We start from the raw sequence: 16,516 nt of genomic DNA on the forward strand, positions 1-16,516 counted from the left end.
GTATTCGGCATTATAGTATCATACAGAATACTTTCCCTGCCCTAAAAATCCTCTGTGCTCTATTCATCCCTCCTTCCCCTCTAGCCTTTAGTAACCACTGATCTTTTTACTGTCTCCAGTTTTGCCTTTTCTTCTTTTTCTTCTTTTTTTTTTTTGAGACGGAGTTTCACCCTTTTTGCCCAGCCTGGAATGCAATGGCGCTATCTCGGCTCACCGCAACCTCTGCCTTCCAGGTTCAAGCGATTCTCCTGCCTCAGCCTCCCGAGTAGCTGGGATCACAGGCATGCGCCACTACCCCAGCTAATTTTGTATTTTCAGTAGAGACGGGGTTTCCCCATGTTGGTCAGGCTGGTCTTGAAGTCCCGACTTCAGGTGATCCACCCGCCTCGACTTCCCCAAGTTCTGGGATTACAGGCCTGAGCTACCGCGCCCGGCCCAGTTGCCTTTTCTAGAATGTTGTATAGTTACAATCACACAGTACATAGCCTTTTTAGAGTGGTATCCTCTTTTATGATTTCTTTTCTGCCTTCTAGACTGTTCATATTAACCTCATTTTACCTGTGAAGTAGATGATGGTTGATACATGAAAATGAAAATGCAAGCAAGCTACGAAGTGTGGCCTGGGGAACTCCTGCATGAGCATCACATGAGGGTGATAAATTCCAGAGGCAGGGAAGAATAGAGGGCTACCGTGGTTAGGGAACTGTGTTTAGAAGGATTTGGGTATCAAGCAAGCCTTGGAAAGAGAAGCAGGACACACATCTGTGCAGGGCCAAGCAGGTCAGGGTAAGTGGCTGAATGTTTTCAAAGTGTAACACGAAGCCATTGGAGGCTTTTGAGCAGAGTAATCAGATCTTATTTACATTTTAAAAATAACACGCTGACTGCTGGGGAGAAGTGACTGTAGGAGGACCCAAGGAGCACTCTCCTAGTTAGGGAACCAGAGCAGTAGCTGAGGGAAGAGAGAATGGTTTGCTCTCGCAATGCCAACGGTGAGAAACACGGATTGAACATATTTTGAAGGTAGAATAGCTCAGACTTGCTAATGGATTGAATGGAGAATAAAAGGCAGTGAGAGAGAGTGTTAGGAGAGAAACATAATTTTGCTGCCTTCAGGAACTTGCAGATTTACCAACATAGTAAATATTGATACGGTGAAGAAACCTGGGGGTGGGGAAATAGGGTGTTGCACATGTAATTATGTCTTCCACGTGACATTTCCCCCACTTTCTATACTGAAAAATTTCAGAGCAAACTGGAAAGAATTTTACAAGGAACATCCATATCCCCATTGCTTAAGTTTAACATCTTACTATATCATCTATTCATGCCTCTATCAGCCCATCTTACTTTAGTAATGCTTTTAAATTGCGGGCATCAATGCACTTTCCTCAGAATTCACCTCAGCACGCATACAATTTGTTTCTAGCTTTTTTCTTTTGATCTGAAATTTACATTCAAGGTGAAATGCCCAGATCTTAATTGCACATTAGCTGAGTTCGGACACACGCGTACACCCGTCTAAAATCTGAGATGCAAAAAAGGGGCATAATCAAACGGGCTGCTGGATGAAAGAATCTGGAGATTAGAAGAGCGGTCTCGCCTTGAAATATAAATCTGGGAATCACCAGAACATAGGTCTACTTAAGCTATGAGATTGGATAAAATCACCTACAGGGTGGAGAGGGAAAGGGAAGGGTCTGTGCCCTCAAAGACCACCGTTTGGAGGTCGGTCGGGCGGGAGCGGGGCCGAGGGCGCAGGGGTTGAGCAAGCCCGAGTCAGCCGGGTTCCTGGGAAGCACCTCTGCTCGGCGCCAAGCCACCGCTCTGACCTGGGAGCCACCAGGTTGGGGGGCAGGGCTGGGAGCAGGTCGTGGAGGGGGCTGCGGCTAGAGGCGGGAAGAGCAGCCGGGAGGAGGGGAGAGATGAGGAGGAAGACGGAATATGTGGCTGAGGGAAACGGATAAGAGGTTTACGGCGCGGAGGGGAAAAACGAAGGAAGAGGAGGGGCTCGGCAAGAAGGAAGGGGAGAAGGGGGAAAGCAGGAGAAAAGGGGAGCCGGGGAGCGGGAGGGAGGGAAGAGGGGGAGAGAGGGAGAGAGGGAGGGAGGGGAGAGAGAGAGGGAGGGAGGGGAGCGGCGGGGCGGAGTCGCCGCAGCGGCCGGCCGAGGGCGGGCGGAGGGAGGGGGTGTGTGCGCGGGTCACATGGTCGCTGCTGCCCTCCCCGTCAGCCGCCCTCGCCGCCGCGGTGCGCTGGCTGCAGGAAGCCGCCGCGCCGCCGCTTTTGTTGTCAGGGACCCCACGAGGAGCGCCGCTCGCCGGCCGCCGCCACCCTCTCTGGCTGCAGCCTGCTCTGCGCTGCGCGGCCTGGGGCCCGGGAGCCCCACCCGCTCTGCCCATGAAGGGGCTCCGCGACCACCGTTGCTTCCAGCCCGGGGCGGCTCGGCGCTGAGGCGGCGGCGGCGGCGGCGCTGCCCCCTCTGTGGGAAGCGGGCGGCCCCGGCCCCCTCCGCGAGGGCACCATGGAGGTGAATGCGGGTAAGAGCCGGACTGCGGCGGGTGGGGGATGGCCGGAGGGAGCGCTCGGAACCCGCGGGGCAGTTCGGGGGTCGGCGGCAGGGGGTGTCCCCATGGCCGGTGGGGCGGCGTGGGCTGCTGCGCGCCGCGTGTCCGCCTCTGGCTCAGTTTCCATCGCCCCCCTGGCCGCCCCACGCCCGCCCTCTCGTCTCCCTGCAAAGCCGCAGCGCGGCCCGGCGGCGCCCGACCCGGCCCCCCCCTCACATGGCCCGGCCTCGCGAGCCACGTGCGCGCTGTGTTTACGTTCGGCGGCGCCCGGGCGCCGGTTGGCTGGGCGGGCGCGTGACGCGGCATTACATAATGGGCGCTGAGGCGGCGGCGGCGGGCGGGGACACGTGAGGCCGGTCGGCTCCTGACCCACATTCCCCGGGGCCGCAGGGACACGTGGGGGCGGGCGCGCGCGCGCGCGCGCTGGCTGGGAGCGCCGCAGCCTCCCGGGAGGCTCCGCCCCCTTGGAAGCCTCGGGGTAGTGACGTAGCCGCGATTCCCTCCTCCCCCGCGGGGTTGCACACTGCGGAGGAGGCCGCGCGTGCGCGCCCGCTGAGCCCCGCGGCGAGGGGGACCCGACGCGGGCGCTGACACCGCAGTGCGCCAGGCGCCGCAAGCTCTTTTTGCGAGGTGACCCCCAAGGCGCGGACCCCGCGCGAACCAAGGGAACCGGCGCCTGACGAGCTGGTAGCTGTACACCTTGCAGATTCCGAGGAGGAAGTGCGGGCCGAGGGCGTGCTGCAGGCCGGAGGAGGCGCCTCGGGGAAGGCTTGGGGCTTTCCCTAAGGGATACGCTCGAAGGAGCTCCGAGGTGCTTCGATGCCAAGCGACACCCTGCAGACTGAGTAGCACCGCCCCTGTTAGGATGCCGCCTCACTGTTTACAAAAAAAACCCGATTCCTCTAGGAAACGGTTCCTCTAGACCTGTCTCATATACTCACAGTCTTTAAAAACGGCTTTCAGGTCCCCTGGGGCTGGAATTTTCCTGTACACGGGTCGTACCCAGAGCTGAGCCTTCAGCTCACGTACGGTCAGGATGACTCAGGTGATCCTAGGTGACTCCAACACTGTATGTAAGGCTGGCCAGTCTTCATTTAAGAAAAACAAAACAAAACAAAAAACCTGTGCGTCGCTGAATTTTCCTGAGTCTGATCAAGAGAATTTGGCTTTATAAATATTTTTCTTGTCACATTTTGTTATATTGCAACAGAACAGTAGGGTGCCTTTCCTTCCTTTTGTCTGCCCCAAATGATGGGGCAGAGCTGAAGTAAGTGAGGTTATGGAAACAGCCAGGTTTTATTTTTTGAGTTATAATGCGCCTCTAAGAAGCTTGCCTCGGTAACAAGTGTATTGTGAACTTTTCACCAAGAGTAAAAATAGTCATTTTCAAATTGTGTTTTATTTACTTATTTTTAAACTTTATTTACTTTTTTTTAACTTACCTCACAAAAATCTGGATCTAATTGTGTTTTAATTACCTAATGGACCCTACTTAGTCTTTGAGGGCATTTTAAAAAATTTTACGAGTTTATCATAGAACTAAACTTATACAAGTTAGAATTTAGAGGTGATCAGGGAGAACCTCTTCTAACCTACCCTTTAGCATGAATTCTAGTAGCTTTAGTAGCCTCATGAGGGCTGGCTCAATTAGGAAGTTTTTCTCTGGTTTGAGCCCTTTTCCAGTACTTCGCTGTTCAAAATCTTACCTTGTGGAGCTACACGTTATAAAAATTCTTCCGGATGAGTGTTGACCATCCATCCCCTTCCCTGTTGACCATCCCCTTCCCCCTTCAGTTCTTCCATTTGCAGTTCTCATCTCTTGGTCCTTGCCCAGCGTTGTTTTTTCAGATCACTCATCATTCTTGTTGCCCTTTGGGATGGAGCACCCAGAAGTGAACAGGCTGTTGTGGAAATGGTTGGATAATTATCAAGTTCCAAGTTGCCCTCTTTGTCTTGGATCCTGCTGCAAATGAATTCTCTGGCAGGCTTAGTTTTTTTGGCATATTGCTTTGCTGACTCTCAGTAACCTTGCAATCAACTAGGACCTTTCACGTGAACTATTATGAAGTTAGATTTCATTAATTGTGCAGATAATTGCATGACCTGAAGTATAGGAATTTACGATGATCGTTCTTAAAATTACTCTTGTTCATTTGGCCTTAAGTTCAAAGCTGTTATAAGCTGCTACCCACCATATTTACAGTTTCTACCATCTATCTGTAAGTGAGAGGTCTAATAAGAATTCACTTTAACTGGCCGGGCGCAGTGGCTCACGCCTGTAAGCCCAGCACTTTGGGAGGCTGAGCCAGGCGCATCTCCTGAGGTAAGGAGTTCGAGACCAGCGTGACCAACATGGTGAAATCCCTTCTCTACTAAACGGACCAAAATTAGCCGGGCGTGATGGTGGGCACCTGTAATCCCAGCTACTCAATGAGACTGAGGCGGGAGAATAGCTTGAACCCAGGAGGTGGAGGTTGCAGTGAGTCGAGATCGCGCTACTGCACTCCAGCCTGGGCAAGAGTGAGACTCCGTCTCAAAAAAAAAAAAGGCCTTTTAACTTTTGAATTTTTGTAAACATTGACCAAGGTGGGGCCAGATTCAGTGCTGTGTGGCACACCTCTACCCTTCCGTCTAGTTTGGTGTCATTTGACAAACATTCAACCAGTGATGATGTAGTCTTACTGTCCTTTATGACATCTCTGTGTCTGCTCTCCCCATGAGTAATGTGTGAAAACAATGGAGTGAAAAACTTGGAAAACAGTTGTAGAGGTGGGGCAAAGAAATCTTTCCTTGGAGTGAGGAAAAGCCAGAATTGAAGTAAGAAGTTGCTGGACTGGTCAGTACAGTTAAGAGACTCAAAAAGAGTGTGGAAATAACCAAAAAGAAACCACTGGATCCTTAAGACACATTAAAAAATGAGGTGAAGAATGTGTAGGGAGGGTTAGTTTGGTTTGAACAATTTTGATGGAACTCTTCTAGTATAGTGATGACAAAAAAAAAATCATCAGCTTCTTATGTGCCAGGCCCTTTACGTGTGTTCCTCACGTTAATTCCATGAAGGAAGATGCTGTTGCCACCATCTTAATGATGAGGAGCTAAGTAAATTGAAGCTAAATAACTTACCCAGGCAAGTAGTAGAGCCAGAATTTGAATCCACGAAGTTTACTTGGGAACACAAACTGTTAACTACTGTGCTATAATATATTTTAGCCTGCATAATATTTGAAGATTTATGTACAACTTAGTGTCCTGTCTTCTTGAGGTTGAAGGAGATACCGCATGTGTATGGATCCCCACTCAATTTGCGGTGATATATGTAGGTTATAGTTGGTGGAAAAGGATAGTCATCCGCAGGGCCTCCCAGTTTCATCAGTCCTTTCTTTAGTCATGCTGGTTTATTTCCAGACATCAGATTACACCTTGACCTCCTTCTCCAGTAATTTACGTGGAGATTAAAATAACATCTATTTTATAAAATAAGACCCATTTGGCTGGGCGCGGTGGCTCACGCCTGTAATCCCAGCACTCTGGGAGGCTGAGGTGGGCAGATCACCTGAGGTCAGGAGTTTGAGACCAGCCTGGCCAACATGTGAAACCCTGTCTCTACTAAAAGTACAAAAATTAGCCGGGTGTGGTGGGTAGCCATAATCCCAGCTACTTGGGAGACTGAGGCAGGAGAATCGCTTGAGCCCAGGAGGCGGAGGTTGCGGTGAGCTGAGACCACACCATTGCACTCCAGCCTAGGCAACAGAGTGAAACTACGTCTCAAAAAAAAAAAAAAAGAAACGAAAAACACCCACACCATTTATTTTTGTGTCACCCCATTTAAAAAAATGTCTCTTATATGATAACATCATTTGATAATTTACACACCCTTCAATTCCCCACTTAGATATTGCCACTTTGGATATGTTTACCCCTGTTGATCTCTGCCCTCTTTAGTATGATCCTCAGCAGTTCACAATCGTTTGTATGAAGCATTGCTCCTGATAACATGGGTGTTTCCCCAGTTGGTTTATAAGGCATTTTAGGGAAAGGACCGTGCTGTTCTCTGGAGCCCTGACACCCAGGACACAGTTGGAATTTTAATGCTTCAATTAGATCTACTCTACTACCCTTTGAGTAGGAATTACTTGTAACACTTTTAAGATGAGGAAACTAAAGCTTCTTGGTGATAAAATGTTTTGTTGTAAGCCACAGGGCAAAAAAGTACAGTCATGACTTGAAGTCAAACATACTCTTCCAGGTTGGTGGACAGTAGGAGTGGGAGGGTTTAGTTGATGGACAAGTCTAGAAAATGGGTAAGAAGACCCGAAGATATGCAGGAATATCAGTGCTTCCTAGAAGTACAAAGTTGGATATTGACTTTTGGCTTGTCTGAAGTTGACCACTGGGTAAGCCCTAGCCTGGGAACCTGGCCCAGGTCCAGGGTCCCTTTCAACTGAAAGTAGAGAAGACTGCCTCAGCTAATTTTAGCTTAAGGTTTCAAAGAGGTACATTCTGCCTGTTTCTTGGAGGTGTTGGGACTTGCTGGTTCAGGGATTTTTACTATTTTTACTTTATCATCAAAAACAGTGTATGAAAAAAGCACTTTAATAATCCTTATGAACACCATTTCATTTCAATCTTGTAATAAGTGGCAGATGTTCCAATTTTATAGAAGATGACTCAGGTTTAGAAAGATTGAAAGTGACTTGCTTGCTCAGTTCTTCTCACCAAATAAGTTTGTACTTAGGAATTGGACAACCTTGACTTTAAACTCTGGCCTGCCACTTAGTGGCTGACTTATCCTCTCTGAGCTCTGAGCTCCGAGCTCCTTGTTTACAAAAATGAGTTAATGAAAGTTAATTCACAGAGTTCTTGTGAGGATGAAATTGTGTCGTTTATTCTTGACATCCAGTGGTGACTTATAGTTTCACTTTCTTTTCTTCATTAGGTTGAGGAACTACTAGATGTACTCGTATCTTCCAAGAAATTAAAATTTAACCCATTTGGGTTGCTATCAGTCAGGTTCATAGATGGGTGTCTAGTAGCAAGAATAGATGCCAAGACAACTAAATCAATATTGAAGGTCTTGTGAGGAGAATGCAGCTGTTTCTAGATGGATCGTCTTTGATTTTCTGGTGCCTGGCACAAATGCTTGTTTTCTTAAGACAGGAATTGGATCTTAACTGGATTGATAATAGCCCAGTAATTTCTTTTAGGTTGGATATTGAAGCTTTTGCAAAGGAAATTGTTTTTTAGTTACTTAATTACCATCAATTTTCTTGCAACCAATTTTTGAGCCATCTGCATAGCTCTAATTTCTTTTCTTTTCCTTTTTTTTTTTTTTTTTGAAGAGTTTCACTCTTGTTGCTCAGGCTGGAGTGCAGTGGTGCCGTCTCGGCTCACCACAACCTCCGCTTCCCGGGTTCAAGAGATTCTCCTGCCTCAGCCTCCTGAGTAGCTGGGATTACAGGCATGTGCCACCATGCCTTGCTAATTTTGTATTTTTAGTAGAGATGGGGTTTCTCCATGTTCGTCAGGCTGGTCTCTAACTCCTGACCTCAGGTGATCCGCCTGCTTCGGCCTCCCAAAGTGCTGGGGTTACAGGCGTGAGCTACTGTGCCCGGCCAGCTCTAATTTCTAAAAGTGAATTTCTTAGCTAAGGTAGTCAGCAGATCTTGTGAACATAAATGACTGAAAATGTGGGCCCTAGGAAAGTCTTACTTCCAGGCGAAAACATCACTTTCTTATCTTTTATTTTCCTGAGATGTTAGGTGTGAATTTAGTACCTAAGACACTATTTTAGAGAAGACAAGTAGCTGTGAGATCTTTTGGAATTTCATTGAGGACTAAGAATATTTGTCTTTGTAAAGTGTCCTATTGTGAGTGGAAACACTTGTGAAAAAAGTAGCTGTGTGCTAATACCTGGAATTTTTAATGTGAACTTAAGATCTCTAAAGTTTTATAAAGACAGCACAATGGTTTTACCCAGTAACATGACACTGGCTAGGTTTCCGGGTTAAATTGGTTTCTCTTTGGATTCACAGGGTATTAATGATACCCTGGCAGTTGTGTCGATGAAAATATCAGTCTTTAAAACTGTGGGCCGATTTGGTTTGAATTCACTGATTGTAGCCATTTTTAAACTTCATTGTGCAAATAATTGCTTGGAGAGCTTGTTGAAAACGCGCATTCCTGAGGATGTGTTCTCCAGTCTGGGCAGGGCCTTGGAAACATGTATTCTGAAAAAGCACCAGCTAATTTTGAGGATATGTATTTTACATACTTTCTCTGGGTGATGAAAATAAGTTGGCAATCTTTCTTCTTGTGTTGGTAGTTTTGGAGTTTTTAGATTTTAAGATGACTGGTAGATGAAAACTGCCCTTGGTCACTTTGTCTTCCAGGGAGCACAGATGAAGTTGTTGGCTTGTGGCAGTGTTCTTCAAACTTGGATGTGCATCAGAATCACCAAGAGGGCTTATTAAAGTTTCTGATGCAGTAGATCTGGAGCAGAGCCTGAGAATTTGCATTTCTAACAGATTCTGGGTGATACTGATGCCCCTGGTCCAGGGCCCACGCTTTGAGATGGCTGGTTTCTAGTTAGGGACCACGTTGCAGGAAAAATATTAATTGCAGGATTAATTAAGGTGAGATGCACATAGCAAGAGAGCATATGGACAGTGAGTCTAACTGTGGGAAGAGCAAATTTGCACCTCTCACTCATGATTGATTCCAGGCATAGGATTCATGAATAAAACAATGGATGGAATTGTCTATGTTAGTGGTGTTTTTGTCTTTACAAATCAAGTGCATATCATTGAATTTATGCATGTTAAATTTGTGTCTGGGCCGGGCATGGTGGCTCACACCTGTAATCTCAGCACTTTGGGAGGTGGAGGCGGGCGGATCACCTGAGGTCAGAAGTTCATGACCAGCCTGGGCAACATGGTGAAACCCTGTCTCTACTTAAAAAAAAAAAAAAAGAAAAAGAAAAAAAATGAGCCAAGCGTGGTGGCAGGTGCCTGTAGTCCCAGCTACTCAGGAGGCTGAGGGAGGAGAATTGTGTGAACTGGGAGGTGGAGGTTGCAGTGAGCTCAAGTTGCACCACTGCACTCCATCCTGGGTGACAGAGTGAAACTCCATCTCACACACACACACACACACACACACAAATTGTGTCTGATGAAAAGCATTGTGTGTTTTCTGGCGTAGTAGGCAACTGTTTTATCTTCCCTTCTGGATTGCATTCAAACCCCTTGAGAGCTGTGAGTGTGCTTTCCTTTAGCCTCAGTATATATAACTTGTGCTTAAATATATATGTGATATCTAATACATGACAAACTGAAAATGACTTAAAATTGTTTTTTTAATTGCCTGAAAATGGAATTGTCTATCTTTTTGGGATTGTTTTGGCCTCAGCATTTTGCTGTGTGGATTTTTTGTTTAAAAATGATTGATAGGCTGGACATGGTGGCTCACGCCTGTAATCTCAGCACTGGGGAGGTCAAGGTGGGTGGATCACCTCAGGTCAGGAGTTCGAGACCAGTCTAACCAACATGGTGAAACCCTGTCTCTACTAAAAAAAAAATAGAAAAATTGACTGGGAGTGGTGGCATGTGACTGTAGTCCCAGCTACTCAGGAGGCTGAGACAGGAAAATTGCTTGCACCCAGGAGGTGGAGGTTGCTGTAAGCTGAGATCGTGACACTGCACTCCAGCCTGGGTGACAGAGTGAGACTTGGTCTCAAAAAAAGCAAAACAAAAAAAAGGTCAAGGCCAGTTTTCAGAGGGGTTGTGGAGGTTATATAAAATTGCAAATCACATTTTGAGAATGACTCTGTGTAGAGGGAATTAGCTTCAGCCTTACTGTTATTTTGGTATAGCATGCATTCTTCCAGCATCTTTAACACCTATAAAGAGCGAGTCAGAAGAACAAGGAGTGAGTCTGGATTTCTTAAGAGCTGCTTAGAGGTGAATGGCAGAATGGGGTAGAGAAGGGAGAGTATTTAACTAGGGATTGGTTAGTGTATAGCCACATATAGAAAGGTGTGGGAGCAACAGAAAGGTGTGGGAGCAAGGGCTATGAAAGGATCCCTTATCTACCATTCTAAATGTTACATCTGTTCTGGATTAACCTGTGCTTTTAGCCAAGTGTTGGGGGAGGCAAATGATAAATTCATTGTTTCTAGGATTGTGTCAGATAACAGTATAACAGAGGATGCAAAGAAGACACCAGAACCAGATTTCTTTGTGACCAGTTTGTTTAAGCAATGAAGTTACTTAGGAGCATGTTTTAGTCCTTTTAGGAAAAGATTGGAAAATGAAAAGCTTTAGGTATGAGGGTCTGCATGTGCTCAGAATATCCAAGCCAGTGAAATCCTTCTCACTTTTAATTTTTTCTTTCTCTGAGACAGGGTCTTGCCCTGTCTCCAGGCTAGAGTGCAGTGGCATGATCATGGCTCACTGCAGCCTCAAACTCCTGGGCTCAAGTGATCCTCTTGCCTTAGCCTTCCGAATAACTGGGACTACTAGAGGTGCTGGGTGCAAACCACACGCAGCAAGTTTTTAAATTTTTTTGTAGAAACAGCATTATCTTATGTTGCCCAGGCTGTTCTCAAATTCCTGGGCTCAAGCGACAATCCTCCCGCCTCAGCCCCCAAAGTGGTATGATTACAGGCATGAGCAAGTGTGCTGGGCCCATCTCCCTTTTTAAATCAGTGGGAGTTACACGTGCCTTGAAGTTTGTGGAAGCAGGACGAATAATGGGAAATAAGGAAATACTTTACGTTTTGCTTTTGGTGTAAGCAAACATTTCATATAATCAGTATCCTATTTCTAAAGTTAATGGCTTTGCTGTTGAGATTTGCAAAAATAAAAAATACATACTATCTTGTATCTAATTATGTGATTTTCCTCCTATTTTCTAGGAGGTGTGATTGCCTATATCAGTTCTTCCAGCTCAGCCTCAAGCCCTGCCTCTTGTCACAGTGAGGGTTCTGAGAATAGTTTCCAGTCCTCCTCCTCTTCTGTTCCATCTTCTCCAAATAGCTCTAATTCTGATACCAATGGTAATCCCAAGAATGGTGATCTCTCCAATATTGAAGGCATCCTGAAGAATGATCGAATAGATTGTTCTATGAAAACAAGCAAATCGAGTGCACCTGGCATGACAAAAAGTCATAGTGGTATGACAAGTAAGTTACTTTAGGTTTCTAAAGATGGCTGCCATTAATTGCAAATGGGGCTTATTTTATCTGCTTTTCATATAGGGGGCCATTATATTTCTGGGTACAGTTTTCACTCCCTGCTGGGTGATCATACATCTGTAGTTAGGGAAGAAATCAGTGATAATTTTAGAAGTTATAACCTAGGGGCTGTCATTAATTCTTGCCTCAGAGCAAGATACGTGGTTATGTACTCTGCCTGGCCCTGGTCCCTCTAGGGTACCCTCTTTTACTACATTTCACAGTTACTTTTCTTCTGGACTACTAGGATTAAGTCTTGTTTCTAGAACAGAGTACTTGCTCATTGTGGGAAGGGGTTACATTAGTGAAACTGGAGTTGGGAACATTTGGGATTAGGAAATGTTGGATTGGGATAACCAAATGAGTAGTGGGATTTGGACCTATCTGGCCCCTGTAGGTGAAGTAAACTGACAGAGCTGTTTGTGGAGAGACATCCCTTTCCACCTTTCATTGATTGACTTCTCTGCCTGAATTCTTAATTGTTATCCAGAGAATTGGTTTCTTAGTTCTGGTTGCATGTCTGATGTAAAGTAACTCTAAATTTACAAAATTTCTTATATCATGCTGATAGGTCTGGAAAAAAAATAAATTTACAAAATTTCAGTGTAATTCTAAAATCAGGAAAGGAAAAATCCAGGTCTGTGAGGTGTTTTTGTCAGTGCCGTAAACTGTGTTTAAAAGAAAATTATGGCCGGGTGTGGTGGCTCACACCTGTAATCCCAGCATTTTTGGAGGCTGAGTGGGGCAGAGCCCAGGAATTCAAGACCAGCTTGGGCAACATGGCAGAACCCCATCTCTACTAAAAATACAAAAATTAGCTCGGTGTGGTGGTGTGTGCTTGTAGTCCCAGCTACTTGGGAGGCTGAGGCAGGAGAATCGCTTGAACCTGGGAAGTGTGGAGGTTGCAGTGAGCCGAGATCACGCCACTGCACTCCAGCTTGGGCGACAGAGGGAGACTCTTGTCTTAAAAAAAAAAAAAAAGAAAATTATGATTATGATTACTTTTGATTTGAAAATATTTTTCTTTTACATTATGAAAGTAGATACATATCTTTTAAAAGCTCTTACAAGTTGAATGAAATAAAATATCTAATTGGAAAGAAAACAGACTCAGTGTTTCTTCCTGCTTTTTACTTCATGTCCTTTTGTGTCCTAGAATTTAGTGGCATGGTTCTACTGTGTAAAGTCTGTGGGGATGTGGCGTCAGGATTCCACTATGGAGTTCATGCTTGCGAAGGCTGTAAGGTAAAGCATGCTTTTATTCCTTTAAGCAACTGATTCTGGGATAAGAAGTTGGGTTTAGATTTACCAATTTCCACAACTGATAATCAGTGAGTGAGAAGTCAGCTGCTCTTTTTAAGTTCTAAGCATTTTATGTAGTGTATAAGCATAACTTGTTTTGGAAAATATTCTTTGTGTGTGTGTGTGTGTGTGTGTGTGTGTGTGTGTGTGTGTTTTGAGATGGAGTCTCTGTCGCCGAGGCTGGGGTGAGATGGCACGATCTCGGCTCTCTGCAGCCTCCACCTCCCAGGTTCAAGTGATTCTCCTGCCTCAGCCTCCTGAATAGCTGGGACTACAGGCACCTGCCACCATGCCTGGCTAATTTTTTGTGTTTTTAGTAGAGACGGGGTTTCACCATGTTAGCCAGGATGGTCTCAATCTCCTGACCTTGTGATCCGCCCGCTCAGCCTCCCATAGTGCTGGGATTGTACAGGTGTGAGCCACCGCGCCCGGCCTGAAAAATAGTCTTAATTCAGTGAAAGTATTTCTTTTTTCTTTAAGATTTTGAACAAAGTAGATTCGCTGTCTCTATTAAACATACTTATTGTGTTAAACCAAGTGCACCAAATGCTCATTCATTAATGTGTCAAGCACAGTTCTAGGTGGTAGTGAAATAACAAGGAACAAAACAGACCAGGCGCTGCTCCTGCCTTGTCGGAACTTAGTTTAAACCAAACTTTGAGTTAGGTCTCATCACATACTTTGACTGAATGACACATCAGGTACTGGGAGCTGGGAATAATTCTTAGATACTTGAAAAATATGTGATATGTTAAGAAATAATGCCAAGTAAGTAAAATAATCCTGAATGTAAGTTGAGCCCTTGGGAAAGCTAGTTTATTTGTAAGTTTAGTTGACTATTTTCCAGTTATTGCTATTAGAGTATTGGTCAAATAATTCCAAGTGAGATGGTCTCTACCTCCCTACCTGTATACAGGGAGTCTTTCTCTCTTTTTAAAAAACTTGGCACAATCTTTTCTCCTGAGTATCAAAAAGTAACGTGATGAAGACACATGTTCTTGCTATTCTCTGACTTGAGGCCACAAGCAGGAATCTAGTTTGGCAAGATATGAGTAAACAGGATAATGAATATACATGATGGGAGAGGAAATATTTTCAAGTGTGGCTCTGAATGAATTGTGAGTTTGCCAGTTTTTCTTTTTTTTGAAAGGGAGTTTAGCTCTTATTGCCCAGGCTGGAGTGCAGTGGCACATTCTCGGTTCACTGCAGCCTCTGCTTCCTGGGTTCAAACGATTCTACTGTCTCAGTCTCCCAAGTAGCTGGGATTACAGGCACATGCCACCACTCAAGGCTAATTTTTGTATTTTTAGTAGAGTTGGGGTTTCATCATATTGGTCAGGCTGGTCTCGAACTCCTGACCTCAGGTGATATGCCCGCCTCAGCTTCCCAAAGTATTGGGAGTACAGGCGTGAGCCACTCACCCTGCCAAGTTTGCTACTTTTAATGGCTGGGTAACTTTGTAAGACAAGTCAGTATTTTGTATAGATGTAGCATTTTTTTCATTGTTTAAAAAAAATCCTCTCTCTCTCTCTCTCTCTCTCTCTCTCTCTCTCTATATATATATATATGTATATATTTTTTTTTTTTTAACAAAAATGTGAAGTAATATTGGGGCAGGCATTATTATTCTTATTTTATAGCTGGAAAATAAAAGCACAAACTGAATGGGCTGATTGCGTATTCTTGATAAATACACATCTGTGCAGTACTCTTAAATGTGTCTAGTTCAGCTCTTGTATCTAAATCAAGTGTACAGTATCACAATAATATAAAAATGTTGTGTCCTATGACTACTTAGTATAGATTCAGGAAATGTGTTTAGTTGTCATATAAAAGGAAAATGCAGTTTAAAATAATTTTGGTACTTGCATTCTTGAGTTTTCTGTCCTCCCTGGTACCATGAAACTGGAGATCTTTGAAGACCTATCACAGAATATGTACTTGAATTGTTTGTGGAGTAAAGGCAGCTGTTTGTAGCTATCTAGCTGGGAACTGTCTTTCCTTGGATAGTTAGCTACTCTGTTGGTGTGTGGTGTAACACTTACCTGTTGCTGACATGTAGTCAGTGACTTCTGACATGTATAAGTAGGCCTTGCCAGTGTCAGCAGGTAATGATCGAGGAAAGACCAACTTCTATTAATGTAATCCACAATTCTAGTGAGGGGAATGTAGCTATCAAACATATTTCTCAGTCAATTTTTAAGCAGTCATTCAGGCTGAGTGCAGCGGCTCAGGCCTGTAATTCTACCTCTTTGGGAGGCCGAAGCTGGAGGATTGCTTGAGGTGGAGTGTGAGACCCACCTGGGCAACGTAGGGAGACCCCATCTCTACACAAAGTGAAAAAGCTGGATGTGGTAGCACATGTCTATAGTCCCAGCTCTTGGGAGGCTGAGGCAGGAGGATTGCTTGAGCCCGGGGGTTCGAAGTTGCAGTGAGCTATTATTGCATCATTGTACTCCAGCCTGGGTGACAGAGTGAGACCCTGTCTCTTAAAAAAAAAAAAAAAAAAAAAAATGGCTGGGCGCAGTGGCTCATGCCTGTAATCCTAGCACTTTGAGAGGCCAAGGTGGGCGGATCAGTTGAGATCAGGGGTTCAAGACCAGCCTGGCCAGCATGATGAAATCCTCTCTCTACTAAAAATACAAAAAATTAGCCAGGCATGGTGGCAGGTGTCTGTAATCCCAGCTACTGGGGAGGCTGAGGCAGGAGAATCCCTTGAACCTGGGAGATGGAGGTTTCAGTGAGCTGAGATTGCGCCACCGCACTGCAGCCTGGGCTACAGAGCAAGAGTCTGTCTCAAGAAAGCAAACAAACAAACAATCAGGTTGGGAGTGGTGGTGGCTTATGCCCTTGTAAGTCTAACACTTTGGGAGGCCAAGGCCGGCAGATCACTTGAGCCCTGGAGTTCAAGACCAGCCTAGGCAACATGGCAAAACCCCATTTCTACAAAAAATACAAAAATTAGCTGGGTGTGGTGGCGCATGCCTGTAGTCCCAGCTGTTTGGCAGACTGTGGTGGGAGAATTGATTGAGCCAGGGACGTCAGGGTTGCAGGGAGCTGTGATCATGCCACTGCACTCTAGCCTGAGCAACATAATGAGATCTTATCTCAAAAAAAAAAAAAAAAAAAAAGGTCATTCATACTTCAAGAGTTTTGGAATTTGTAGCGAATAAAAGTATGAGATGGAAAATGCAGACTGCAGGCAGGGTCTGTTAACAGTCGTGTGGTTGTTGCAAGGGGTGCTTTGGGTAAGGCAAAGAATCTCTAAAGGGAAGAAGAATTTTGTTTGGTTGGTAGGTGTTAGGTTACTCATGCCAATAAGAATGGAATTAAATTGTGTGTGTCAACATTGTATTTCCCTCTGTCCTAAGACATAGTGTTTCCCAGATAGCGAGTCATACACTGGTATGGACTGTAGTTC

At 45.2% G+C, this 16,516-nt stretch overlaps 1 protein-coding gene across 1 annotated transcript in view; it reads left to right on the forward strand.

The window, feature by feature from the left end:
* The first annotated feature begins 2,213 nt into the window (after positions 1-2,213).
* Positions 2,214-16,516, forward strand: part of NR1D2 (nuclear receptor subfamily 1 group D member 2) — a 36,399-nt gene continuing 22,096 nt past the window's right edge. Inside the window, exons 1-3 of the mRNA XM_033212801.1 lie at positions 2,214-2,537; positions 11,476-11,742; positions 12,950-13,038. Coding sequence (XP_033068692.1) covers positions 2,522-2,537; positions 11,476-11,742; positions 12,950-13,038 — 372 coding nt within the window. The 5' untranslated portion in view covers positions 2,214-2,521. The remainder of the gene's footprint in view (positions 2,538-11,475; positions 11,743-12,949; positions 13,039-16,516) is intronic.

This window comes from Trachypithecus francoisi, unplaced genomic scaffold (genome assembly GCF_009764315.1).
Source record: "Trachypithecus francoisi isolate TF-2019V2 unplaced genomic scaffold, Tfra_2.0 Lachesis_group0, whole genome shotgun sequence".
Taxonomy (NCBI): Eukaryota; Metazoa; Chordata; class Mammalia; order Primates; family Cercopithecidae; genus Trachypithecus; species Trachypithecus francoisi.